Source organism: Indicator indicator, chromosome 36 (assembly GCF_027791375.1).
Source record: "Indicator indicator isolate 239-I01 chromosome 36, UM_Iind_1.1, whole genome shotgun sequence".
Taxonomy (NCBI): domain Eukaryota; kingdom Metazoa; phylum Chordata; class Aves; order Piciformes; family Indicatoridae; genus Indicator; species Indicator indicator.
The window spans coordinates 2,891,625-2,916,061 of record NC_072045.1 but is presented as its reverse complement, the minus strand read 5'-3'; the positions used below and the strand labels follow the sequence as shown (position 1 = coordinate 2,916,061).

General features: G+C 57.5%; 3 protein-coding genes across 5 annotated transcripts in view; 2 read left to right on the top strand and 1 right to left on the bottom strand.

The window, feature by feature from the left end:
• AP3D1 (adaptor related protein complex 3 subunit delta 1) overlaps positions 1-11,821 on the top strand; it is a 32,788-nt gene extending 20,967 nt beyond the window's left edge. Inside the window, exons 18-32 of one of the 3 annotated variants that reach the window (XM_054396336.1) lie at positions 172-243; positions 1,005-1,080; positions 1,722-1,921; positions 3,384-3,457; positions 4,867-5,050; positions 5,485-5,547; positions 6,126-6,224; positions 6,711-6,860; positions 6,999-7,046; positions 7,392-7,581; positions 8,257-8,345; positions 9,354-9,439; positions 9,804-9,925; positions 10,605-10,684; positions 11,468-11,821. In XM_054396336.1, the coding sequence (XP_054252311.1) occupies positions 172-243; positions 1,005-1,080; positions 1,722-1,921; positions 3,384-3,457; positions 4,867-5,050; positions 5,485-5,547; positions 6,126-6,224; positions 6,711-6,860; positions 6,999-7,046; positions 7,392-7,581; positions 8,257-8,345; positions 9,354-9,439; positions 9,804-9,925; positions 10,605-10,684; positions 11,468-11,563 (1,629 nt within the window). In that variant the 3' untranslated portion in view covers positions 11,564-11,821. Of the gene's footprint in view, positions 1-171; positions 244-1,004; positions 1,081-1,721; positions 1,922-3,383; positions 3,458-4,866; positions 5,078-5,484; positions 5,548-6,125; positions 6,225-6,710; positions 6,861-6,998; positions 7,047-7,391; positions 7,582-8,256; positions 8,346-9,353; positions 9,440-9,803; positions 9,926-10,604; positions 10,685-11,467 lie in introns of all 3 variants that reach the window. The other 2 variants (XM_054396334.1, XM_054396335.1) reach the window with 2 other exon arrangements.
• A 2,199-nt stretch (positions 11,822-14,020) lies between these two features.
• Positions 14,021-18,698, top strand: ANKLE1 (ankyrin repeat and LEM domain containing 1). Its single transcript, XM_054396064.1, has 10 exons — positions 14,021-14,403; positions 14,823-14,928; positions 15,025-15,202; positions 15,304-15,423; positions 16,327-16,902; positions 17,134-17,271; positions 17,351-17,531; positions 17,629-17,788; positions 18,110-18,239; positions 18,526-18,698. The coding sequence occupies exons 1-10, from the start codon at positions 14,021-14,023 to the stop codon at positions 18,696-18,698; spliced, it is 2,145 nt and encodes a 714-aa protein (XP_054252039.1).
• A 2,738-nt stretch (positions 18,699-21,436) lies between these two features.
• On the bottom strand, positions 21,437-24,437 carry ABHD8 (abhydrolase domain containing 8). Its single transcript, XM_054396265.1, has 4 exons — positions 23,668-24,437; positions 22,725-22,895; positions 21,999-22,215; positions 21,437-21,586 (listed from the first exon to the last, which is right to left on the bottom strand). Exons 1-4 carry the CDS (start codon positions 24,435-24,437, stop codon positions 21,437-21,439), a joined length of 1,308 nt encoding a protein of 435 aa, XP_054252240.1.

Here is a 24,437-nt window from a genome sequence, read left to right as displayed (position 1 = left end):
TCATCCTGTCACTCAGAACTGCTTCATCATCCACCAGCTACTCCCCTGTAGGCTTTTTGCAAGGAGTTTTGTATTGTGAGAAGCGAGGGAGGGTGCACCCCACACTCCTGCCTTTCATCTCCCTTTGCTTGCAAACAAACCTTCTGACTCCCAACTGTCTTTGGCGTTCAGCGGCGAGAGGCCCGGAAGCAGGAGCAGGCCAACAACCCATTCTACATTAAAAGCTCTCCTTCCCCTCAGAAGGTGAGTGACTCCCAACTAAAACATCTCGATGACTCTCAGATCATGGTGTGAAGGCTTTGCTGCAGCTTCCTTGGGGACAGCTCTGATCCTTTCCACTGCAGTTCTGATGGTCTAGTGTATGGACTGCAGTGGGTTCCTACGAGTGGTTTTAGGAGTCTTAGGAAGTGACCTGATGGCACAGGAGCAGGCAGCTGGCTGAAGGAAGGGGTGATTGGCCAGCTGCCATCACAGAGGGCTTTGGAACACCATGGGTTAACTTGTCATGGAAAGCATAGTGTTTGTCTGTCATAGAATCAGAACTGTCTGGGTTGGAAAAGCTCTGAGATCACCCAGTCCAGCCCTCAACCCAGCCCTACCATGGCCACCAAACCATGGCCCCAACTCCCATGGCCACAGGTTTCCTAAACTCCTTCAGGGCTGGGGACTCCACCACCTCCCTGGGCAGCCTGTGCCAATCCCTGACCACTCTTGTAGCAAAGAAATTGTTCCTCATCTCCAACCCAACCCTCCCCTGGCACAATTTCAGGCCATTTCCGCTTCTCCTATCTCCTGATCCTAGTGAGAAGAGCCCAACCCCCACCTGACTCCACCCTCCTTTTATAATAGTTATGAGCTGGCTTGAAAATCCACTCTGCTACTACCCAGCATTTCCATCCCTAAATTGTCCTCACTTCAAAGGTTAAACTGCTTGAATTTGAGATTTTTTTATAGAGATTTGTATCTGGCAGCGCTCAAAATGCAACCAATTCTCATTTCCCCAGCGGTACCAAGACACTCCAGGTGTGGAACACATCCCTGTGGTCCAGATTGACCTCTCTGTCCCCTTGAAAGTTCCAGGTAAGTGCTGCTGATTGCTAAATTAATCTCAGGCTGCACTCTAGAAGTTGCTCTGTCACCCACTGACCCCTCTCTATCAGAGAAGGGGTTTGGGAAAAGGAGGCCTGAGGGTTGCAATGAAAATGGATTTAATGAAACAGCAGAACTGAGGCAATGCCAAGATCAAGGGTGTGGAGTTCTCAGCACAGCCAAGGGTGCAGCAGCCACACTGAACAGGAAGGAGGAGAAAGAGGAGCAGGGTCAGGAGGAGACTCCAAGCAGGAGGTTCCTCTCTCCTCAGCAATCTTCCCCCTTTGTACTGAGCAGGATGTTTCTGAGCTGGGATACAGCCAGAGCCAACCTGGGTCACCTGTCCTGGCAGACTCCAAACTGCTCATGGCCTGCAGACCATGGCAGGCCTAGGACTCTGTCCCAGCAAACCCAGGATACCTTTGTGATGTGGACAAGCACAAGGGAGCAGGGCAGAGCTGTGTCATGTTCCTGGAGAGAGGAGGGCTGTGTGAGGTGATGTGGGAGCGCAGAGAGATCTTGGTGCTTCTGGCTGTGAGAAGCTGCCACAAGGTTCTCTCCTCACATCACTGTTCCAGCGATCAGTGTCGGCTGTGGGCTGCAGCCTGACAACAGCTTGGCTTCCCCCCCAGGAATGCCCATGTCTGACCAGTATGTGAAGCTGGAAGAGGAGCGAAGGCACAAGCAGAAGCTGGAGAAAGACAAGAAGAAGAAAAAGCAGAAGAAGGAGAAGAGAGGCAAACACCATCGGCACAACTCCCTGCAGACAGAGAGCGAGGAGGACATCGCCCCTGCGCACCGCGTCGACATCATCACCGAGGAGATGCCAGAGGTCAGCCTGGGGTGCTGCAGGGAGCCGGGGGTGCAGCCTGGGGTGCTGCAGGGAGCCGGGGGTACAGCCTGGGGGTGCTGCTGGGAGCCGGGGGTACAGCCTGGGGTGCTGCAGGGAGCCGGGGGTACAGCCTGGGGTGCTGCTGGGAGCCGGGGGTACAGCCTGGGGTGCTGCTGGGAGCTGGGGGTGCTGCTGGGAGCTGGGGGTGCTGCTGGGAGCTGGGGGTGCTGCTGGGAGCTGGGGGCGCAGCCTGGGGCTGTTGCAGTGAGCTGGGGGCGCAGCCTGGGGCTGTTGCAGTGAGCTGGGGGCGCAGCCTGGGGCTGTTGCAGTGAGCTGGGGGCGCAGCCTGGGGCTGTTGCAGTGAGCTGGGGGCGCAGCCTGCCTCCTGCTCTTCAGGAACCACAGCAAGGTTCCGGTTGTGAAGGCTCTCTAAGCCCATCCAGTCCAACTGCTGACCTAAGACCACCAAACCGTGGCCCCGACTCCCATGGCCACACAGTTCTTGAACACCTCCTGGAGTGGGGACTTCACCACCTCCCTGAGCAGCCTGTGCCAATCCCTGACCACTCTTGCAGCAAAGAAATTTTTGCTCCTCTCCAACCTAACCCTGCCCTGGCACAATTTCAGGCCATTTCTTCTCCTTCTGTCACCTGAGACTAGGGAGAAGACCCCAACCCACCCCTGGCTCCAGCTTCCTCTCAGGGAGCTGCAGACAGCAATGAGGTCTCCCCTCAGCCTCCTCTAGGCTGAACACCCCCAGCTCCCTCAGCTGCTCCTCCCCAGCCCTGTTCTCCAGACCCTTCCCCAGCTTGGTTGCCCTTCTCTGGACACATTCCAGCCCCTCAGTCTCTCAGTATCCCCCCAAGCATTCCCAGCCAGTCTGTGTTGTGCACTTCAAGAGCTCTGATTTCCTGCAGAGCTTATTTGATGAGGTGGTCCTAGGCTGCTCCTCAGAGAGAGAGAAATGATTGTCCTTTTGTGCCTAAAAAGGCAGAAATTGGCATTGAAGCTGTAAAAAAAAAAAAAAACACAACAAAACAAACCAAACAAACCCAAACTCCCCCCAAATCAAGAGAACAAACCCCACCCATCCCTGCTATCAGAGTGACACTCTCCAAGTAGCTGCTCCATGTATTATGCTCTGCTGCTTCCCTTTGCCAGGAACTTGCTGTCTAGTCAGCAGGTTTGCAGCTGATTGTAATTAGTTGTTCATGCTGATGCTGGAATCTGTGTTGGTTCCCAAAAGTTCCTTTAATCAAAGCCCAGCAGCAGCAGTTCAGAGGCTGCTGTCCATGAAGAATGGATTTTTCTGGTCTTGATTCATCCTGGCACTGTTAACTTCCTCTGCCTGCCAGCAGGCTGGGCTGACCAGGCCCCAAAATGCTTTCTTTGGGTGATGCAAAGCTTGAGTTTGCCTGTGGTTTGCTGCCTCAGGGGATGTCCTCTTTCCTCTCTCCTGCAGAATGCTTTGCCCAGTGATGAAGATGACAAAGATCCCAATGATCCCTACAAGGCACTGGATATAGACCTGGATAAGTAAGTGCCAGTTTGGGATGAGGATTGACTGAACTGCTGCCAGAATGCAGAGGGGCAGGGCTGGGCTTGAAGAGTGAAAAGCTCTACCTGCAGTGAATGAGGTGAAGAGAGTGAAGGCTCTCCCCATGCCTTGGATGTAACCTTAGCTGATGATCCAGGCTTGGGTTCCTCCTGCACTGATAAAAGCAAAGCTGCTGAAGTGTTGGTGGGGGCAGGGGAATAGTTTTGTGTGGCTGAAAGGAGCCTGTGAGCACAGGCAGCACATCTGGGGGCAGATGTTGTGGGTGCACCAGCAGCTCTCTGTGACAGGTGCTCACCTGTGGCCATCCCAGAGCTGTTGGAGCCATGGTGTGCTCTGCATGGTGAGCAGTGACAGCCCCTTCCTAGCATCCCCACTGCCCTGTGGGCACTGTGTGCTTCCACTGCTGAAGTCTCCTGTTCTGATACCACCAAGGGACCTGCAGATCACAGCTCTCTCCAGACTCTGGTCCCCATTCAGCTGCTGGAGCTGCTTCCAGTGCTTAGCACAGCAGACCCTGCCTGCTGCTGTGTGATGGTTGGCAGTGGGCTGTGAAGTGCTGCACATCAAGAGTTGTTTTAGTTGTTTTAAATCACCATGCTACAAACAATGACTGGTCCATGGGTGCCTCCTGTCAAGTTCTGAAGGCTCCACAGGCACATGTGTGTCTGTGTTTAATAGCTCTTTCTGGTACTTTAAAGTCTCTGCAGTTTTGAAATCTGTAGAGCTTTGGCCCCTCAGTACCTTGCAAACAAAAAAATTGATAGAATGATAGAATCATTTGGACAGAAGAGACCTTCAAGGTCTGGTCAGGTCACCACCAAACCACATCTCCATGCTTCAGAAACCCTTCCAGGGATGGGGACTCCACCCCTGCCCAGGGCAGCCTGGGCCAGGCCCTGACAACCCTTCCAGTGAAGAAGTTTCTTTTCATGTCCAACCTAAACCTCCCCTGGTGCAACTTGAGGCCCTTTCCTCTTGTCCTATCAGTGAAAAAGTGAAAGGAGAGTTACTGGAAAGGTTTCTTTTGTCACATGCTGCTCATCTTCCTCACAGCCTGCAGGGCACAGATGTTTCAAAGACAATTTCTGACTCCAGACCTGCAGAGCAGGCTCTGGCTGCTGAGCTCCAGGAAGCATCTTTGGACTTTGGTGTTGTTGCCATTCATTCTCTACCCATTTCACAGGAGGGGCTCTGCTCTCTCACATTTTCTCATGTCTCTGTCCTCTCTCTCTCCCTCTGCTTGCTCTGCTCTGTGTCATGCTCACACACAGTCTGGTTTCAGGGAAGCCTTCCAGGTAAGAATTGTTCACTGAGTGCTTGATCTCCTTTGTCAGGCTGGTTGCTTTCAGGCTCTCTGCAGAGGGTTATGGTCTCTTTTCTTTTTAAGACCCTTAGCAGACAGTGAGAAGCTGCCAGTGCAGAGACACAGAAATGTTGAGGCCCTGAAGTCACCAGACTCAGAAGCTCCTCTGGTAGAGAAGAAGAGCAAGAAACCCAAAAAGAAGGAGAAGAAACACAAAGATAAAGAGAGAGAAAAAGACAAAGGAAAGAAGAAAGAGAAAGAAAAAAAGGTGGTGGAGGAAGAAGAGGAGAAAAAGGTGATGCTCCAAAGCTCACCTCATTTGGGAGCAGGCTGCCCAGGGAGGCTGTGGCTGTTCAAGGCCAGGCTGGATGAGGCCTTGAGCAACCTGGGCTGGTGGGAGGTGTCCCTGCCATGGTGGGGAGGTTGGAACTGGATGGTCTCTGAGGTCCCTTCCCACCTGAGCCATTCTGTGATGGTTTCCCTTTGTCTGTGACCCATGGGGCAGCCTGCACTTGCTGTCAGCTCTGTCCAGCAGTGGAAATGGGCTCAGAGGCTGCAGTTAAGCTTCTTGAGCTCCTGATTTTGTACAGCCTCTGTTCTGGAGCTGTGCATTCCCATGGAGACTCGGGGAGGCTCATTTGAGTTGGTTGAAAGAATGCCATCAGCACAGCCACAAGGGTTCTGTTTTCTCTTGCAATTCAGGGAGAAGATTTGGATTTCTGGCTCTCCACTGCTCCACCACCTGCTTCCAGTACCCAGCCACAGGTAAAGATCTTGCCACAGCCCAGGAAGCTTCCTGGTTGCATCTGAGCTGGGCTCAGGGTGCTTTGTCATGCTGCAGGAGAGGCTTCATCTCATCTTACTGCCATGGAGCAATGACATTTTATCTTCCCAGGTCACAGCCACTGTAATGGGAAGTCTCAGGCTCATTCTGCTGTGATCAGTGGATGGAGATAGAGCTGCAGCTAGAGGCTGGGTGGATTTTAATACAGCAAAGCCCAGCAATAATATTACTGTGTGGCTTTATTTCCTAGTGTGAGCTCAACACTGGCAGTGTTGATAGATGGGAGAGACAAAGGCTGAAAGAAAAAGCCTCATGAATTTTGATGGGAGATTTGAGAGGAAGAAATAGGGAATCTAGGGGGCTGGATTCCTTGGAGGAGATCTTTTATCTTGTCCTCAGGTGATGATGTTTGCTGGGTTTGATACCTTGACAGCCTGGTGTCCTGTTGGGTATCACAGCTGGGGTGGGAGGGGGTCAGTGTCCCTGTTAAGATTCCTTTTGGTGTGGGATTCAGTTCTTTCAACTGCTTTCCTTATAATCCTTCTGCTAATCCACTCAGGGAGAGCCTGAAACAAGTGCTGCAGTGGTTGCTGAACCTCAAGAGGTGAAAAAGGAAGAAAGGGAAGAGCAAGAAGAGGAGGAGGATGATGAAGGAAAGGTAAGGGGTGCAAGCTGCTGTCATCTTTGGTCTTGTATTCCTTAAAGAGAAGCACAGAGGAATTCCCAGCAGCACCCTGCTCAGTGCAGTGCCCACCTGCAGCCAGGCAGCAGTGGGGTGTTGGATCCTTGAGGAGCTCTGAACACATAAGGGAGGTTTGGCTGTTCCTGGAGCTTAGGGAGCAGCAGTTGAAGCTGAGCTTCCAAACAGCTGAAGAGGTTTGGCCTCCTGCTGATCCCAGGGTGCTTTGAGTTCAGCTGCTGTCAGCTGAGTGGGGAGCAAGACTTCACTGCGGCTCAGCACAGGGTGAGGACTGGGGTTTAAGGCTCTGGTTTGGGTTTCTGCAGCAGCAGAAAGCTTTTTGTTCAGTCCAGGAGGCTGCACAGAGTGAGAGTGGAAGGGTTGGTGGAGGACTCATGATGTAATGACTGTAGAAATCTAGGGTTTCTTGGAGGGTTTGCTGTAGTTACTTCTTGTTCTTGGTAGAAATCCTCCAAGCATAAGAAGAAAAAGCACAAGAAAGAGAAAGAGGAGAAATCAAAGGATAAAAAGAAATCCAAGAAGAAAAGTCACCAGAACAAGGAGGAGACTGCAGAGTCGGTGCAGAATGGAACACTAGAGGATGAGCCACTACCAGTGAGTAGCTGTGCACTGCCAGCCCTGGCCTGGGGCAAGAGGCAGGAGCTGGGCTGTGTTGGGAGCAAGGAGGGGAGCTGGCAGCTGCTCCCAGAGCAGTTTGTGTGCCCTGACTGGGATTTCTCTCCTGTGTTGCAGCCCATGTCCAGCTACCGCCTGCTGGCTGAGAACCCATACATCAAAATGGTGAGTTTTGGGGGAGGGGGGGGAAGAGGGGCTCCCTGGGTAATAGAAGAGTGACTTCATGTAGGACAGACTTTAGCTGAAGAACTGCTTAAATCCCAGGAGGCAGAAACCCACCAAAGCTTTTCCGTTTCTGAGTGGAACTTCCTTTGGATGTCCCTTTCAGCAAGTTTTGAAGCTGCTCTTTTCCCACCACTTAGCAGCAATATGGAGCTGATCCCCATTCTGCTTTTCGTTACCAGATTGCCCTCTTCTTGAAGCTTGCTTTACCCTGCTGCTGTTCTGGTGTGGTGCTTTGCTGTTGGAAAGCCCCTGGGATGATTTATTTTGTCCCCCTTCTATTTGCAGACCTACGACATCCAAGGGAACCTGCAGCACGACAGCCAAGTGACTGTCTCAGTTATCTTTGAGAACAAAAGCTCCAGTTTCCTCAAGAGCATGGAGCTCAACGTCCTGGACTCTCTCAACACTAAAATGCTCCGACCTGAAGGATCATCAGTGCACGATGGGATACCTGTGCCCTTCCAGCTACCCCCTGGTACGAGCAGCTTTGCCCAGCAGGGCTCTCGGAGCGTGGCTGGCCCTGCACTGCCCTCCTGTGGCAGGAGTTGGTTGAACTGCTTAGAGATCCACAGAATGGGGGTTGGGTTGGAAGGGACCTTCAAGATCATCCAGTTCCAACCTCCCTGCCATGGGCAGGGACCCCTCCCACCAGCCCAGCTTGCTCAAGGCCTCATCCAGCCTGGCCTTGAACACCTCCAGAGAAGGGGCATCCGCAGCCTGCCTGGGCAGCCTGTTCCCACTAGAGCGGGTTGCTCAAGGCCCTGATGCCCCCAGGAAAAAGCAGTGGGGAGGAATGTTTTGGGCAGACATCTTGAGGCAGTTCTTGGCACAGAGCTGCCTGCTGAAAGGGAAACATCAAACCATGAGAAATCAGCTTGGCTTGGGAAGCTCCCTGGCAAGCTGGATGTTCCCTGCTTCAGTGCACTGCACTGGGATATCCCTTACCTCCTCCATAACCTCCCAAGTGCTGCACTACTCCTCATCCACAACAGGACTTGTTTGTAACTCCTCCAACCACACAGGAAATGTCCATTTGGGTTCCAAAATAGTCACTGCCCAGAGCTGAGCTGCTGCTGGCTGCTTCCTTCTGTTCCTTAGCTACAGAAACATTTCCCTGACCTGACTTCTCCCTCTCCTCTCTTCATGCTAGGAATCTCTAATGAAGCCCAGTTTGTGTTTACACTTCAGAGTATTGTTATGGCTCAGAAGTTGAAAGGAACCCTGTCCTTTATAGTCAAAGTAAGTGCAGCTTCAGACTCTGCTCTGCTTCCTTTGCAGCTGCCCAAGGGAGCTTGCTGGGGGTGGAAAGCACTGCTTCAGAGCTTTGGGGGTTGGGGACATCAGCTCAGCCCTGCTGCACCAGCCCATCCTGTCCTTTCTGACATCACATCTCCTGCAAAGAGTGTCCCTAAGCATGTCCCAGGTTGGCATTCCTGGCAGTGTGTGAACAAACTCAGCTAGAAGGTCACTGCAGGGCTGCATCTGCTGGGGAGGTGCAGCTGGAGAGAGGGAGGCCACCCAGGGTCTGCTGCTCCTGTGCTAGGTTATCCAGGTTCCAGCTGGACACTGCTGCATGGGACAGGGCTGGAAAAACAATCAGAGGAGTTAGAGAGAAGGATGGAAACCCAGGAGGAGAGTGAGGTTAGCTGGAGGCATTGTTTGATAGGTACCTACCTGTGTAAGGCTGTGGCTTCCTGAGCTCATTTAAAGAAAAGTTATTCATGAAGGAGCTGCAGGAACAGCTTGAGGCAAGTGAAGGGAGACACTTTGGCTCCTTGTGAGTCAGCCATTAGCTTAAAAATAGTATCCCGGTGTGATTTTGTGTGGAAAAGGAGCATCCTAGTACATTTTTTATACTAAAAAGAGCATCCTGGTGCTGCTTTCAGTACCTAAATGAGTTCTCTCCCAGGTTCTTCTTGTTCCACCTGGGAAACAGTGAAGTGCAGAAGCACACTTCCAGCTGTGAGTTTCCATCCAGTCTGCTCAATTTGCAGCAGAGGGCAATCAGCAAATGCAGCCCAGGCCCTGCAGCTGTGTCCTTTCCCTGCTCTGGGTGCACCTCCCAACCTACCTGCCCCAGGTCTCTCCAGGCTCGATGTAGCCTGGTGGTGGTCATCAGACTTGATCCATCAGGCCCAGCCAGGGCATATCAGAGGGAGCTGAAGCCTGAAGTTTGGAAGTGGGGGTGGTGCCTCCTCTTGCTGCCTCAGGGCTGCCATTCATCTCCTTTCCTTTGACCTGTTGCAGAATGATGAAGGTTCAACCCATGACAAACTAGATTTCAAATTGCACTTCAGTTGCGCCTCATACTTGATCACGACGCCTTGCTATAGGTAAGTGGCCTCTAGGGAGCACAGCACAGCTCTGGGGGCTTCTGCTGCCCATGGGAGGCTGAGCTTTGGCTGCAGGCCACCTCTGCATGCTTCTGACTTGGGCTGCTCCTGCTGGTTACAGTTGAGTTGTCTCAGGGCATGTTTGGCTGCTGAAATCTGTCCAGTGACTGACTTGGAGGAGCTGTCTGCTCTGCAGGCTGGTGTGAAAGGAGCTCTGGTTGAGGTACTCCAGGGAGTCTCCTGGAGCTTGGCAGCACCTAAGTGCATCCTGAGGTGTCTCTCAAAGTCTGCATGGGGCTGATGGTACAGGTTTCAATGGAGCTTTCCAGCACAGATGTTGATTTGTTTCCTTCCTCTTCTACAGCGATGCTTTTGCCAAGCTCCTAGAGTCTGGAGATCTGCACATGAGCTCTATTAAAGTAGATGGAATTAGCATTTCCTTCCAGCATCTACTGGCAAAGATCTGTTTTCATCATCATTTTTCAGGTGAGTCTTCCCTGATGCAGAACCTTCTGCACAAGTCTCTGCTCTGCTTGCTGAGCTCAATGCTCCCCAGCCTTAGTGACAGGAGCAGCTGATGGCCAGATTGGATCAATCTGGGAGAGGCTCTTCCTGCTCTGTACTACCTTGGTGTCCTCAGAGCTCCTTCTAATGGACTCTCCTGTCCCTGTGGCTTCCCTCCAGCCCAGCAAGGCATGTGGCAGGTACCACAGGGGCAGCTTGCTTAGAGCTGGGGCTGCAGGTGCTCTCTGGAGGGTGTTTGCTCCTCAGTGCTCCAGCCTAGCTCCTCCCCTGGTGCTCTCCTTCAGGAAGTTTGGATTTCTTAATTAAAACACAAGCACTGGCTGAAGCAAAGCAAATTGCTCTTGTATCTGCTTTAGACATTGCCTGGCTGGAAGAATTTCTGGGCAAGAAATCTGCATTTGGTGGTTTGTGGCCACAAAACATTTGCAGCTCTCTCAGAAGCTAACTCCAGTGTTGTGAAGCAGCCCAGAGAGGAGCCAGGCATCATCTTAACCATGACCTCCTCCTCCTCCCCTCACTCAGTGGAAGCTTCTGTTCCTTCAGGCCAGGCAAAGCAGCTGTTCCTCAGCATGGGGAGCAAGGGCTGTGTTAAGAGGTGCCCCCAGAGTCCCCCTAAACAAGAGCTGTGCTTCCCTTGCAGTGGTGGAGCGTGTCGACTCCTGCGCCTCCATGTACAGCCGCTCCATCCAGGGCCACCACGTCTGCCTGCTGGTCAAAAAGGTGAGAGCTCTGCCACTGCCAGGACACCTCAGAGGGTCAGGGAAGCACAGAATGGCTTGGGTGGGAAGGGGCCTTCAAGATGATCCAATTCCAGCCCCCCTGCCATGGGCAGGGACACCTTCTGCTAGACCGTGTTGCTCAAGGCTTCATCCAACCTGGCCTTGAACATCTCCAAGGAGGAGGCAGCCACAACCTTCCTGGGCAACCTGTGCCAGTGTCTCACCACCCTCACTGGGAGGAATTTCTTCCTAATCCCCAGCCTAAATCTCCCCTTATCCAGCTTGAATTCCCAGAAGCCTTTTCATCTTCTCAGCAAGGCAGATCTTCCTGCCTGAATCACCCAGGGACACCAGGGCAGAGTCACAGTGACAGGACAAGAGGGAATGGATTGAAGCTTGAGGAGGGGGGGTTGAGACTGGAGATGAAAAGAAGAGGAAGAAATTCTCTATAGTGAGGGTGGGGATACACTGGCACAGGCTGCCCAGGGAGGCTGTGGATGCCTCCCTGGAAGTGTTCAAAGCCAGGCTGGATGAGCAACCTGGGCTGGTGGGAGGTGTCCCTGCCCATGGCGGGGGGGGCTGGAAGTGGTCACTGTGCTGCTGCCAAGCCTGTACCTCCCTGGGGATTTCTGTTGTACATCACATCTCTGGAGGGTGGCAGCAGCACCCATGGCTTCCTCAGACTGACCTCTTGGTCCCATGGAGGCTCCACCTGGGAACTGGAAATAAAATCATCCCTGCTTCGAGGTGGAGCTGATGGATTCCTTCTCTTTTTCCTCCCAAGGGAGAGAACTCCATATCCATAGATGGGAAATGCAATGATTCCACCCTGCTTAGCAACTTGTTGGATGAGATGAAAGAGACATTGTCCAAGTGCTGAATATTCCTTCTCCAGTATTCCAAGACCCACACCTGAGATGTAAAGATGAGCAGACCCAAGTGTTAAGTTCTCCCTGGTCCGCATGTTCTCCCCTGGGGCTCCTGCTGCTTTTCAGTTCCCTCCACCACTCTTGGCCCTTTAGACATTCTAAAGCTGGATGTTTCCCCTTTTTATTTTGGTTTCTTTTGTTGATTTCCACCCTTTTTACAAGCTGTGGTGTTAACCCTTTCTAGCCCAAAGAGATCCTGGTGATGTGACTGGAGGGGTGGGAGGGAGGGAGGGGGGGAGCTATTTATTCAGCAGCTCATGGGGATGCCATCTCCTCTCCATCTGTGGGGGGCTGGTGGATGAAGCAGGATCTTGGCACCAGTAGCACAGAGCCTGCTGCTTGTGCTTGCTGCCAGGGAAGGCTGATGTGTGATCCATAGCCATGGAATTGTGTCTTCAGGGCTGCTGTAGGTGATGTATATTTCTAGCAGAGGCTGGTGCTGGACCTAAAGGCCTCTTGGATTATTTGTTTTTTGTTTTTTATATATATGATTTATTATTATTATTATATCTCAAGATCTATTGTGATCAGCATATAAACATCCTCCCTGTCCTTGAGCTAATCCCAGTGGGCCCTGTGAGCGCTGGGGGTGTTGTGAGTTTCTGTCTGTAGTAGTTGCCTTGAGCCTTAACCTCCTTCTCATGACAGCTGAAAGAGTCAAGAGGGAATGCATGGGACAGGCTGGAAGTGTGGTGCTGTTTGGTTCTCTGCCCCTGTTGACCACCCCCTGCAAATGGAGGCTGGCAGGCCTCTCCCCTTCCAGCAGTCCCTGCTGAGAGTTTTTTTTTTTTCTGAGTCCACTTCAATTTCACATTCCTGAGAGGTTAGAAACTGGAAATCCCAAGGGGGGTCTGTTCCTGCTTTTTGATCACTTTGCTCACCAGAGGAGGTTCACCACTACCAGGTTAGTGACGCCCCCACCTGTGTCATCCCCCTGTGCTCCCAACACTTGCAGGTTCAGCCCTGTGCCCTCCCTCTGTGCTGTGAAGTCAGAGATGTTGTGTTGTCCCCATAGTGTCCCATGGCCCTGCCCTGGCAGCAGTGGTGCAGATTCAGCAGCAGAGGTGTAGCCAGGTCCCTGCAGCAGGGCTCTCCCCACCTGGCTGGCAGGATGAGGAGCTATGGACTCTTATCTGCAGCAGGTCCCTTCAGAGGGGAGAGAGAGAAGGTCCACCCTGCACTGTTGAGGCCTTGTGGACTCCCTGACTGGAATGGGATGTCACCAAGTCCTTCACAGAGATGCTTCATTGATCAATGTTCTCCTCCAAAATATCTTGCTTTCAATTTTTTTATTTTTTTCTCCCCCCACCCACACTTATTTCCCTTGCTGTTAAGAACTCACCTGAAGAGTTTTGCCTTGAGGCACAGGTCAGGAACTGCAGGTTGCTGTTCTCAGATGGGTCCCCAGGGAGGGGTTGGGTTGATCTGTACCTCTCCAGCACTGCCACCAACCACTCCAGCTGTCAGCATCTGAACAGGGAGCAGAGTGAAGTCTTCATCTTCCTCTTCAGGTGGGTGTCCTGTCCTCTAAGCTCTTCACTCCCTCCTCACATGAGAGGCTTTCCATGAAGGCTCAGCTTCATGTTCTGAGGCCACTGCTGTGCTGCAGGGATTGGTTTGCAGAGGCAAATGGGAGTAGGTTTTGGTATTGGTCAACCTCCCTTGGTTAGCCACTTTGTGTGTTAGACAGCTGAAGATATTCAAATTGTCTTAAAGGATGCTGGTCCTCAATTAGTGGTTTGGGGTTTTGGTTATCTTATTTTTTTTTTTAAATCCATGAATGAATACTGTCACTTTAGCATGTAGAGTCTTCTCTTCCAGAATCCTGTGCAGTGATTCTAGACTTTGGAAACTGTTATGATGTGTTACAGTCACAGATTTATTTGCTATCAACATTCCCTAAAAGACAAAAAAAGACAAAAAAAAAAAAAAAAGGAGAAAAAACCCAATATACCACAAGCTGCTGTAATGATTTTGTGTCAAGATGATCCAATAAACTTTCAAAACAAAGGTCAAAACTAGTGGGTTTAGTAACAGTCCTTCAGGAAGTCTCTTCCACTCTCTGGGCTGAGAGGGAGGCACCCTCAGCAGCTTTGCAGATGGCACGGAGCTGAGTGGTGCAGTTGATGGCATCCATGGGGAGCTGCAGAGGTGGGATGAGAGCAGTGGGGAGCTACTAGGAGGCACTGGGCAAGGCTGCTGCTGGTACTGGGATCACAGCATTGCTGGCCGATACCGCAGGGCGTGGTGCTAGTGTAGGGCACTGGGAGCGCTGGTCGCTTCCTAGGGGCGTTGGGCGGTGCTAGGGGCACTGGGGCGGTTCAGGCGCAGGCCGCTAGGGGGCGCTGGAGGGTTTGTGGACGTGGTTTCGCCACTCTGCAGCTTTCTATTGGTCGCTACGTCAGCCAATGAGGTGCCGCCGGGCGGTGCGCGGGGGAATTCGAACGGGCGGGGCGGGGCGAGATGAGCGGCGCGAGGCGGCACGAGACGTAAGGGAGGGGGCCGGGAGGGGGAGCGGGGACACCGGGACCGGGGCGAGGGACATCGGCACCAGGGGAGACAGCGGTACCGGGAGTACGGGGACTGGGGACGCGGGAAAGGGACATTGCACCGGGGAGAGTGGCACTGGCACCGGGGGTGGATTTATACCGGTGCTGGAGAAGACGGGGACGTTGCACCGAGAAGGGGGGCTACCAAGCACGGGGAGGGGCACCGGGATCGGGGGGACGGGGAATCAGGACCGGAGAAAGGGATATCGCACCGAGGGAACAAACCGGGACGTTGCACCGGGGTACGGACTTGTCCCGGCGTGGGAGGGAACAGGGACTCTGCACCGGGAAGTGGGACACCAGCAGCGAGGGGAATGGGGATGGCGAAAGGGACATTGCACCGAGGGGACACCGCACCAGGGAGGGGGAGCTGCTGGCACTGCAGGGCGGGCACGTGGGGTTCTGGTGCAGGCCCTGGGATGGGCACTGGCAGGGGAGGGGGCACTGGCGGGGGCACAGGAGCGTCCTGGCCCTGGGGAGGTCACAGTTTGGGTGCCTCAGCTGCATGGCTCTGAGCCAGAGGGGCGGTGCCCGGGGGCGAGGGGCTGGGGCACAGCCCGGTGCTAGATGGCACTGCTGTGACTCCCGGGGGAGCTGCTGCCCACGGCCCTGACCCCTGGCTGGAGTGGGGCTGGGGGTGAAGCTCAGCTGCCCGCCCCAGGTCCTCCGCGGAGCTGCTCCCGCTGCACGTCGCCGCGTCCCGGGGGTGCTTCAGATGCCTCCAGCTCCTGCTGAGGAAGCAGCGGCATCCGGAGCGCTCAGCCCAGGTCAGTGCCCCCAGGGACAGCTCTGGGGACAGGGGCACCACCGTGGAGCTACTGCCTCTACTGCGACCTTCGTCACTGCTGGGGTGGTCCTGGCAGGGCTGTGTGACCCCACGATGGGGACCTAGCCGGGCTGTGTCACCCCATGGTGGCCCCAGCGATGGTGGCAGCAGCATCTGCTCCCTGCAGGATGGAAAACCAGCTGTGGACCTGGCACTGGAGCAGGGCACCCAGAGGTGGCACTCACATCGTGCCCAGGATGAGCCTTTCATGCAGGGTGAGCTCCCCAGGGTGTTCCCTTGGCCAGGGTGGGTGTTGAGGGGGCTGATCAAGCCCCCCCAGCCTGGGTGTGACACCAACACCCATCTCTGCCCCCAGACCCAGGGGGGGCCAGGTGCTCCCTGTCCTTCCTGACCGAGGATGGCAGCACTGGCAGCATCTTCCCCATGGATGGGCTCCTGAGCAGCACCCGCAGGTCCCTGCTGGAGGAGATGGAGGGTGGCTGCTGTTTGGGGGACCCTCCACTCTGGCAGGAGTGTCCCCCACCCTTCTCCATCCCTTCCTTCACCTCATGGCCCCACACTGACCCCGGGGGCCCCCCGCAGCCCCTTGCCTCCAGCACACTGCTTGTGGCTGAGGATGGGCCTGGGGAGGGACCCCCCCAGGGCTGGAGGGTGGGGGGAAGGACATGGGGTCCCCCCTGGCCTCTCCTTGAGCCCTGTGCTGGGGGCAGCCCTGTCCCCTCTTCCCAGCAGGAGTTTGGTCCCAGTGGGTCCCTGAGCTCCCCACATCCCCAGCGTCGTGGCAGGGTCCTGGGGGCTGATGGGGGGACACCCCCCCGGGCTCTCCATCTCTGCCGAGGTGGCCTCAGCAGCTGCTCTGTGACATGCCAGCACCCCAGGGATGGAGACAGCCTGGGTCCTGCGGCTCAGCACCATCCTGGTGTCCCCCAGGGACCACCAATGAGATGGGCAGGGCCAGGCAGTACCACCCTGGGTGCCACTGGCCTGGGGATCCCTCTGCTGGAGGCAGGGGCCAGGGGCTGGGACCCCAGCAGCCCTGGGGACAGCAGCGGGGACGGTGAGGTCTTTGTCAGTGCCATGGAGACCCTGGAGCCCAGCAAGGCTGGGGGGTGCCAGGGGGCTCAGCACCACTGCTCCCCCCAACCCTCGGCAACCAGGGAGCCAAAGCCAGGGGAAACCCCTGCCCCAGAGGGAGCTGCCCCCCTGGAGCCGCCCCCTACCAGCCCCCCAGACACAGAGCAGGGCCAGGGTGAGGATTTGGGGAGGGTCTCAAGGGCAGTCCCTCACTGTGGGGAGGGCTCAGGGGGAGGTGAGACAGGGAAGCTGCTTGCCCAGCTCCAGGGGTGCAGCATCCAGGACAGCTCCCCTTGCACCCCAGAATCCCGTCTCAGCTCCTTCATTCTTGCCTCTGGGGATGTGACCCCCCAGGGCCAGGGGTCCCCCGGGCACTGCCACATCACCCCCCGCACCAAGAGCCGCCTGCGGGCCTGCGCCCAGCGCTTCAGCTCCTCCTCTTCTTCCTCCCTCTTTGATGAGACGTTGGAGATGCCCCGGAGGCCCCCCAGGCTCAGAGCACCCCAGGGTGTCCCCAGGGGCCCTGCCACCACCTCGGGGCACTGTGGTACCCTGCAAGGGGAGGGTGGAGAGGGGACAGCCTCTTTGGATGACACAGAGATCCTCCCCAGAGCCCCCAGCCAGCCCAGCTCACCCCCGGGGGACAGCAGCTCAACCAGCCCCACGGTCCTGCTGGCTCCTGGGGACCCCCAGAGCTCCCCATCAGACACTCGGGGCTCCTCCAGTCCCACAGTGCTGCTGGTGCCTGGGGACCAGGACTCCCAGTCAGAAGCTCCACGTTCCCCCCATGATGTTGGCGATGCCAACCTCAGGGTGCTGGAGGGCGGCTCTGGGTGGCAGGACCCCTCACCCTTAGGGCCACAGCCGTCCCCGTGTCCCCGTGGGAGCTTCAGCCACCTCCTGGCTCCACATCTGCTGGGCAGCACCGCGGTGGGACCGGGGAGCTCGGCCAGGCTGCTGTCACCCTCCAGCTGCAGCGGCTCTGAGGAGCCCCTGGAGGATGAGGAGCAGGGACAGGCACCCACCAAGCAGCACAGCCCTGGCACAGAGGCTGCCGCCAGCCCCAAGGATGCCCCAGCCCAGGACAGACACGTGTACCCGGTGCCACCAGGGCGTCTGTCGGACGCAGCCCTGCGGCGGCGGCTGCAGGCGCTGGGGCACAACCCAGGTCCCATCACGGAGCTCACTCGGGGGCTCTACCTGCGACGCTTTCAGGAGCTGGCGAGGGCACCCCGGGGGCATCGCGCAGGTGAGTCCCGGGGATCCCCCACCCTACCTGGCCAGCCCGCGGGTGCCAGCGTGGGGCTGACGGAGCTCCCCGGTGCCAGCACGGGCACCGCAGGCAGGGCACAGCCCCGAGCTGGTGGCTGCGCTGAGCACTGGGCAGGTCCCCGACTGCACCCCGGACGAGCTGGTGCTGGCCCAGCAGTTTGACCATCCCGGCCGCGGCTGGCACCAGCGGGAAGGGCTGGGCAAGACCAGCTTCAACTACCTCCTCCTGGACCCCAGGTAGGGCCCTGCCACCACCCCGTGTGTCCCCTGTGCTCCGGGGTGTGTGGGGGGGTCCTGATGGGGGGGACCTAAAGCTGGGGGTGCGCACCCCTAGGACCACCCAGAACCTGCCGCTCCGCTCCCACTGCCTGAGCCCAGCAGAGTGCTTCAGGACCTTCGTCCAAGCCATCTTCTACGTGGGCAAGGGCACTCGTGCCAGGCCCTACCACCACCTCACCGAGGCACTGAGCCAGCACCGCGCCGGCACACAGAGGGTGGGGTAGGCTCTGGGGCTGGGGGCATGGTGGTGGGCACGGGGGGACTGTACTAGGGGCTTGGACCCGTTGTGCTGGGCATGGGGGGGCTGCACTGGGGGCTTGGAACCATAGTGGTGGGCATCGGGGGGCTGCTCTGAGAGGCTTGAAGTCGTGGTGATGGGCAAAGGGGCTGGGGGCCACAGTGATAGGCATGGGGGGTTGCACTGGGTGGTCACGGTTGAGGTGTTGGGCATTGGGGGGCTGAGGGGCCATGGTGATGGGCACGGGGGCCTGCACTGGGGGCTTGAGGCCATGGTGCTTGTGCCCTCTGTCCCCCAGGGCTGCCCCAAGGTGCGGCGCATCCTGGAGATCTGGGCGAGTGGGCAGGGCGTGGTCTCCCTGCACTGCTTCCAGAGCAGCATCCCCGCAGAGGCTTACACACGGGAGAACTGCCTCGTGGAGGCTCTGGGTGAGTGGGCACAGGGTGCTGCCCAGCGCCCCCCTCTCCTGCCACGGCTCCTGGCATCGCCTCTGCTGCCACTTCGACCCCCTGCATCCCTCTGAGGGAGCCAAGGGGACACAAAGTGGCCATCCCGGGGGCACCTGGGGACTTTGGGGGCCGTAGTGCAGGGTCTGGATGCAACCTTCCCAACACCATCTCCTGTAGGAAAAGCTGTCTGGGGGTGGGTGCTGGTGGGGGGCAAGGTGCTGACCCCATCCCCAGGGGGCTGTGGGTGCTGACCTCATCCCCACAGGGCTGCAGACCATCACCAACCAGCGGCAGGGGAACAGCTATGGGGCTGCTGCTCGCTGGCCGGCAGAGCGGCGCCGGCGGCTGGGGGTCCACCTCCTGCACAGGGCCATGAGGATCTTCCTGGCCGAGGGCGAGCGGCAGCTGCGACCCGCGGACATCCAGGGGGGGCGCTGAGCACCCTGGGGGGATGATGATGATGCTGGGCTGCACCCCCACCCCTGCCTGCACCTCACCAAGGAGGTGGCTGCAGTGCTCAGGTTTTATGTCGTGAACACTGGTGAGGATCTCTCTATTTTTCTAGCTCCCTAAAGGGTGATGAAATAAATCCTTTTATTTTTTTTTTTTTGGTGTTTGTTTTTTGGGGGCTACAAAATCAAAGCTGTGGGTGCTGGGAATGGGGGCTGTGGGTGCTGAGCCTGTCCCTGTGGCTTGGTGGGTACTCAGCCTGTCCCAGCAGGGCTGTGGGAGCTGAGGGGGAGGGAGCAGGGATTGGGAGCTGTGGGTGCTGATGGGGAGGTGGGGCTGTGGGCTTGTGAGTCCTGACCCTGTCCCTGCAGGGCTGTGGGTGCAGGGGTGGAGGTTATGGGTGCTGACCCCATCCCCACAGGGCCGTGGATGCTGTTTGGGAGCTGAATCTGGGGGATGTGGGTGCTGACTCTGTCCCCATGGGGTTCTGGGTGCTGCTGGGGAGCTGTGGCTGGGGGCTGTAGGTGCTCAGTTTGTCCCCATAGGGCCATGGGTGCTGTTGGGGATCAGGAGTTGTGGGTGCTGACCCCATCCCCACGGGGTTGTGGGTGCTGTTGGGGAGATTTCTGCCTGTGGGTGATTTCTGGCCTCCCCTCCCCACTGCCATGCTCCCAGTCCCCAGCGGTCTCTCCCCAGCATGAGTCAGGGCATGGCTGAGAATGTTCCAGGGCTTTACTGGCTGAAGTGGCACTAGCACGGCGCAGGGCATGGCACGGGGGTGGCCTTGGCATGGGCACAAGCAGCACAGACTCCGTGGCAAAAGAGAGGTTGAAGAGCTGTGGTCACCAGCTGGGCACCCGTGGTGGCCTGGAGCTGGTTAAGGTGGGGGCTGGGAGGGGGTTGACACAGCAGGGGCAGAGCCATGTGCTGGGGGGGGCTGTTTTGGGGGACCCTCGTTGCAGATCCTGGCTGCACTGTGGGGTGTCCCCTGGGCAGGGTGGGGGTGGGATGGGGCTCGTGAGGACCATCTGAATCCAGGGGCATTAAAATTCTCATTATGAGACAGGTTCCAGGGGGCAGGGGCAGGGGCAAAGGGAGGCTGCCTGGGGACACTCCTCACGTGGGGGTCCCCTTCATGCCGGGGCCACCTCTGAAGGATCCTTCCTCTTCATCACTCAGTTTGGGAGGAAGATGAGCTCAGCCTGGAGGAAGGCTCATTGCAGGTGAGTGCCAGCTCTGGTCAGAGCAGCTCTGCTGAGCCAGGAGCCCCTGGAGCCAACCTGGGGTGTCCCAGAGGGACAGTGCCAGCCCCGTTTGGGGCCAGCAGGGACTGGGTGGGACGTGGGCCAAGGGTGAGCGTGGGGCTGATTGTTTCTTTGGTTTAGATGGGGGGAGAAGAAGAGGAGAGGAGAGGTGGGGGGGGAGGCTCCACTCTTTGGAGTAGGGGGAGGCTGGGGCCATCTCCTCCCAGCTTGCTCAGGCTCCCACCCATCCCAGTGCAGCTGGGACCCCACGGACCCCACACAAGCACCCAGGTCCTTGCTCCACACTTCTCAGGTACCTTCTTGGTCCTGCCCAGCTCCAGGCAGTGGGGTGTGAAGCACAGAGGGCAGGAGGTGATGTGACCAGAGGGCTCTGCACAGAAGGGTGTCAGCAGGTGATGAGCTGTTGGCCCTCGTGGCTTTTCTTTGTCACTCCTGTGCTGCTCCAGGAGCTCACAGATCCACACAGGAATCACCACTGGGAGGGGGATGATGCATTGGTGGTCTCCCAGAGCAGGGGGGTGGGCATGGTCTCAGCAGGGATGGGGTCCAGAAGCGAGTGGCAGGTCCTGGTGTCTTGGAGGAGCTCCAGCTGGGAAGGGTGAGTGGAGTGGGAGCTGTGGGAGGTGCTGAGTGGTGCTGATGGCTCTGAGCAGCAGGGGGCAAGCACAGGGGGCTGCAGAAGCTGGCACTGAGGCACCTAAAGCGAGGGTGGCTGGGGACAGACGGTGGCACCAGGGACAGCTGGGGTCTGGCTTCATCCTCCCCACCACAGCAATCCCAATCCCACCGTGGCGTGGGAGCTGCTGGTCCTCCTGGCCGTGCCCGTGGGGGGCAGGTCACCTCCTCAGCCTCATCTCCTGGCCAGGCAGAGAGCAGCAGTGCAAAGCAGATCCTCACCAGCACCAGGCTGGGGCCACTGGAGGTGGCTGCTGGCCACACTTGGTGGCCTCGTCCCTGTAGACAGCTCAAGCGAGGCAAATCCACTGCTGAGGCCAAGGAGCCTTTGGCTTCCCCTTAAAGCAATCCCAGCTCAGCTCCTCACTGGCCGGGAAGGCTCCGGGGCCGATGCCCTCTCCCTGGAGGAACCTCTCTCAGTTCTTCCATTCTGCCGCGGGGGGCACCAGACTCCCCCCAGCCCCCTCCTCTCCGTCCCCGGGAGGTCACTGCGTGAGGAAAAGAAAACTACAAAGAGACAGGATGAAGACACTCCAGCGGCTGCCAGGCCCTCCCCGAGGGGACAGGGACGAGGGCTGCCATGTCCCCACTGCTGGCCCCGCGCACCCCTGCCCGGGCGGAGCCTCCGCGCTCCTCCGCCAGCCTCCGATCCGGCCGGGAAAGAAAACGAGCTGAGCTCCCGGCAAGGGCAGCCTCCAGCGTGCCCCCTCCGCCCTCACAAACCGTCCTGAGCTCCTGAACATCTCTGCCGTCAGAGCAGCCCAGTCACCACCTCCTGCTGCTGCTTTATTTCTTCTCCCCTTGCCCGTCCCCAGCTGGCGTCTCGGGCTCCCACAGGACGAACTCGTGGAGCAGGGTGTTGACCGTCTCGGGGCACTCCATCATCACCATGTGGCTGCCCTCATCAATCACCTTCAGGAAGGCAATCAGCAGGATCTGGAGGAAGGTGGTGCAGGAGACAATGTCAGGAGGAGCCAGGGTCATAGATTCACAGAATGGGTTGGGGTGGAAGGGACCTTCCAAGACCATCCAGCTCCAGCCCCCTGCCATGGGCAGGGACACCTCCCACCAGCCCAGGCTGCTCAAGGCCTCATCCAGCCTGGCCTTGAGCAACTCCATGCAGGAGACATCCACAGCCTCCCTGGGCAACCTGTTCTGGTGTCTCCTTACCCTCACTGCCAAGAATTTCTTCCTCCTCTCCAGTCTCAGTCTCCCCTCTGCCAACTCAAATCCATTGTCCCTCATCCTGGCACTCCCAGCCCTTGTCCAAAGTCCCTCCCCAGCATTCCTGGAGCCCCTTCAGGTACTGGAACTCCCAGCCCTCATTCAGCCCCACTCAGTCCCATACCTCAGCCATTCTCTGGTCCTCCTCCACTGGGACGAACTTGTCATGCATGCCATGGACCAGCAGCACGGGCACGGCCAGCTCGGCGTGGTAGACCTCATCACCCTCTGGCCAGTACTGGCCACTCATCATGGCACGGAGCACGAAGGAGGACACGTTGAAGGCATTGCCTTCCTTCAGCAGCTGCTTCTCTTTGGCACCTTGGCGAGCAAAGCCAGCCCTGTGGGGTCACAGAGTGGGTTGGCTTGGAAGGGACCTTCAAGATCATCCAGCCCCAACCCCCTGCCATGGGCAGGGACACCTCCCATCAGCCCAGGCTGCTCAAGGCCTCATTGAACCTTTTGTCCCCTTAGCAGGGGGGTTGGACTGGATGACCTTGAAAGGTCCCTTCCAACCCAAATTATAGATTCATAGAATCCTAGAATGGTTTAGAAGGGAGCTTGAAGATCACCAAGTGATCTTCAGTGCCAACCCCCTGCCATGGGCAGGGACACCTCCCACCAGCCTAGGTTGCTCAAGGCCTCATCCAGCCTGGCCTTCAACACCTCCAGGGATGAAGCATCCACAGCCTCCCTGGGCAGCCTGTGCCAGGGTCTCAACACCCTCATAGCAAAGAACTTCTTCCTGAAGCAGTGGTTGGATGTGGTGGCTGGAAGCTGTGGTGGCTGGAAGCTGTGGTGGCCAGGGGACAACCCTTCCCAGCACCATGGTGCTGTGCTGTCCACTCACTTGAGGAAGCTCCATGCCAGGCAGGGGGACAGGCAGTGCAGCACACAGGTGGGCATGTTGAAGATGGAGCAGAGGCTGGGCTCCAGCGCCGTCGGCCCCCCGCCGTTGATCATGATCACCTTGTGGACCAGGTCTGGGTACTCGTGGGCAAGGAAGGTGCAGAAGGACACCCTGCAGGGAGAGGCAGACATGGGGGCCCTGCTCTGACCCTGCGGCACTGGAGGATGCTGCATGCCAAGGTAAATCCCAAAGGTCTGTGGCTGGAGTCCAAGCTCCATCCCCTCCTTTGACCTGTCCAAGCCCTCTCTGGGGGACACCAAACCAGACAGATCCCACAGAGCCCAGGCAGAGAGGTTGAGCTTGGGGTCCCACAGCTGCACAGAGCAAAGCAGGGGGGCTGGGACCCATGTGGGTGCTGGGACCTGTGTGGGTGCTGCCATCCTGGACCAGCCTGGTCCTTCTGATCTGATGCTGACCAACTCAGAGCCTGTCTCCAGCTCCCTCTGATCCCAGCCCTGCTTAGTCTCCATCTAATTGACTTTCTTGGGCTTACTCTATTTATAGGCTGTGCTCTGCCAGCTTCCCTCTGCAGGACAGGCTCTGGGATTAGCTGGGCCCAGGAATGGACACCAAGAGGATGTAGGAGATCAGAGCTGAGGGATAAACCCAGAAACCTCACGCAGCTTCCTAGCTCCTCAGGTCCCAAAAGGGAAGAGTTTGTTGGGAATTTGCCACCCAGGAGAGAACAGGGTGGGGATGAATCCATCCCTTGGCTCCTGGGATCTCCTGGTGCCTTACTTGTATGAGTGTCCTTCACCAGTGTCCCTCACCCACAGGAGTGTCCCTCACCCATATGAGTGTCCTTCATCCATATGAGAGTTCCTTACCCATAGGAGTGTCCCTCCCCCCAGGAGCATCCCTGCCCCCCAGGAGCATCCCTCACCCATAGGAGTGTCCTATCAGGATGTTCCTCCTCTTGGCATAGCGTTTGAAGACAGCTCTCATGTCCTCTGCCAGGGCGTAGAAGGTGTAGGCAGCAGCGATCTGTGGAGCAGAGCTGCAGCCGTGTCCGGCCAGGTCGGGAGCCACCACCTCATAGCCCAGCTTGGTGAAGAAGTCCAACTGCTCCTTCCAGATGTCCAGCGAGCCCCCCACGCCGTGGATGAAGAAGAGGACCACGTCGCTGTGCGTCCCTTTGCAGCTGGTGATCTGCTTCTTGCAGTCGATGTTGACGACTTTCTTGGGCTTGCGCTTGCGGCGCCTGCCGCTGCCCCCGGCCGCTGCCGCCGCCGCCGCCTCCCGGGTGCCGCATCCCGGAGAGCCAGCAGCACCCTGCGCAGGGCTTTGCCCAGCCACGTCGGACAGCTCCAGCTCCACGGTGCTGTTGGGCTCCCCCGAGCCGTTGTGGCAGTGCAGGATCTCGGAGCGGACGGCGTCGCCCAGGTTCTCGATCACCAGCTGCCCGTTGCGGTAAACGGTGATCTTCCGTTTGCAGTGCACCGTGCCCCGCTCCGGGCCCCCGGGCTGGCTCTCCTCGGCTCCCTCGCAGGCTGGGCGGCTGGGTGCGCTGTGCCTGATCCGTAGGATCCTCCCCGGCTTCACCTCCATGAAGCTGTAGCCGTTGGTGGACTCAACGCTGTCCAGCGGCCCCACGGCGTTGGTGGCTTTGCCCATCAGGCAGCACAAGAACCCATCGGTGATGCTGTTCAGCAT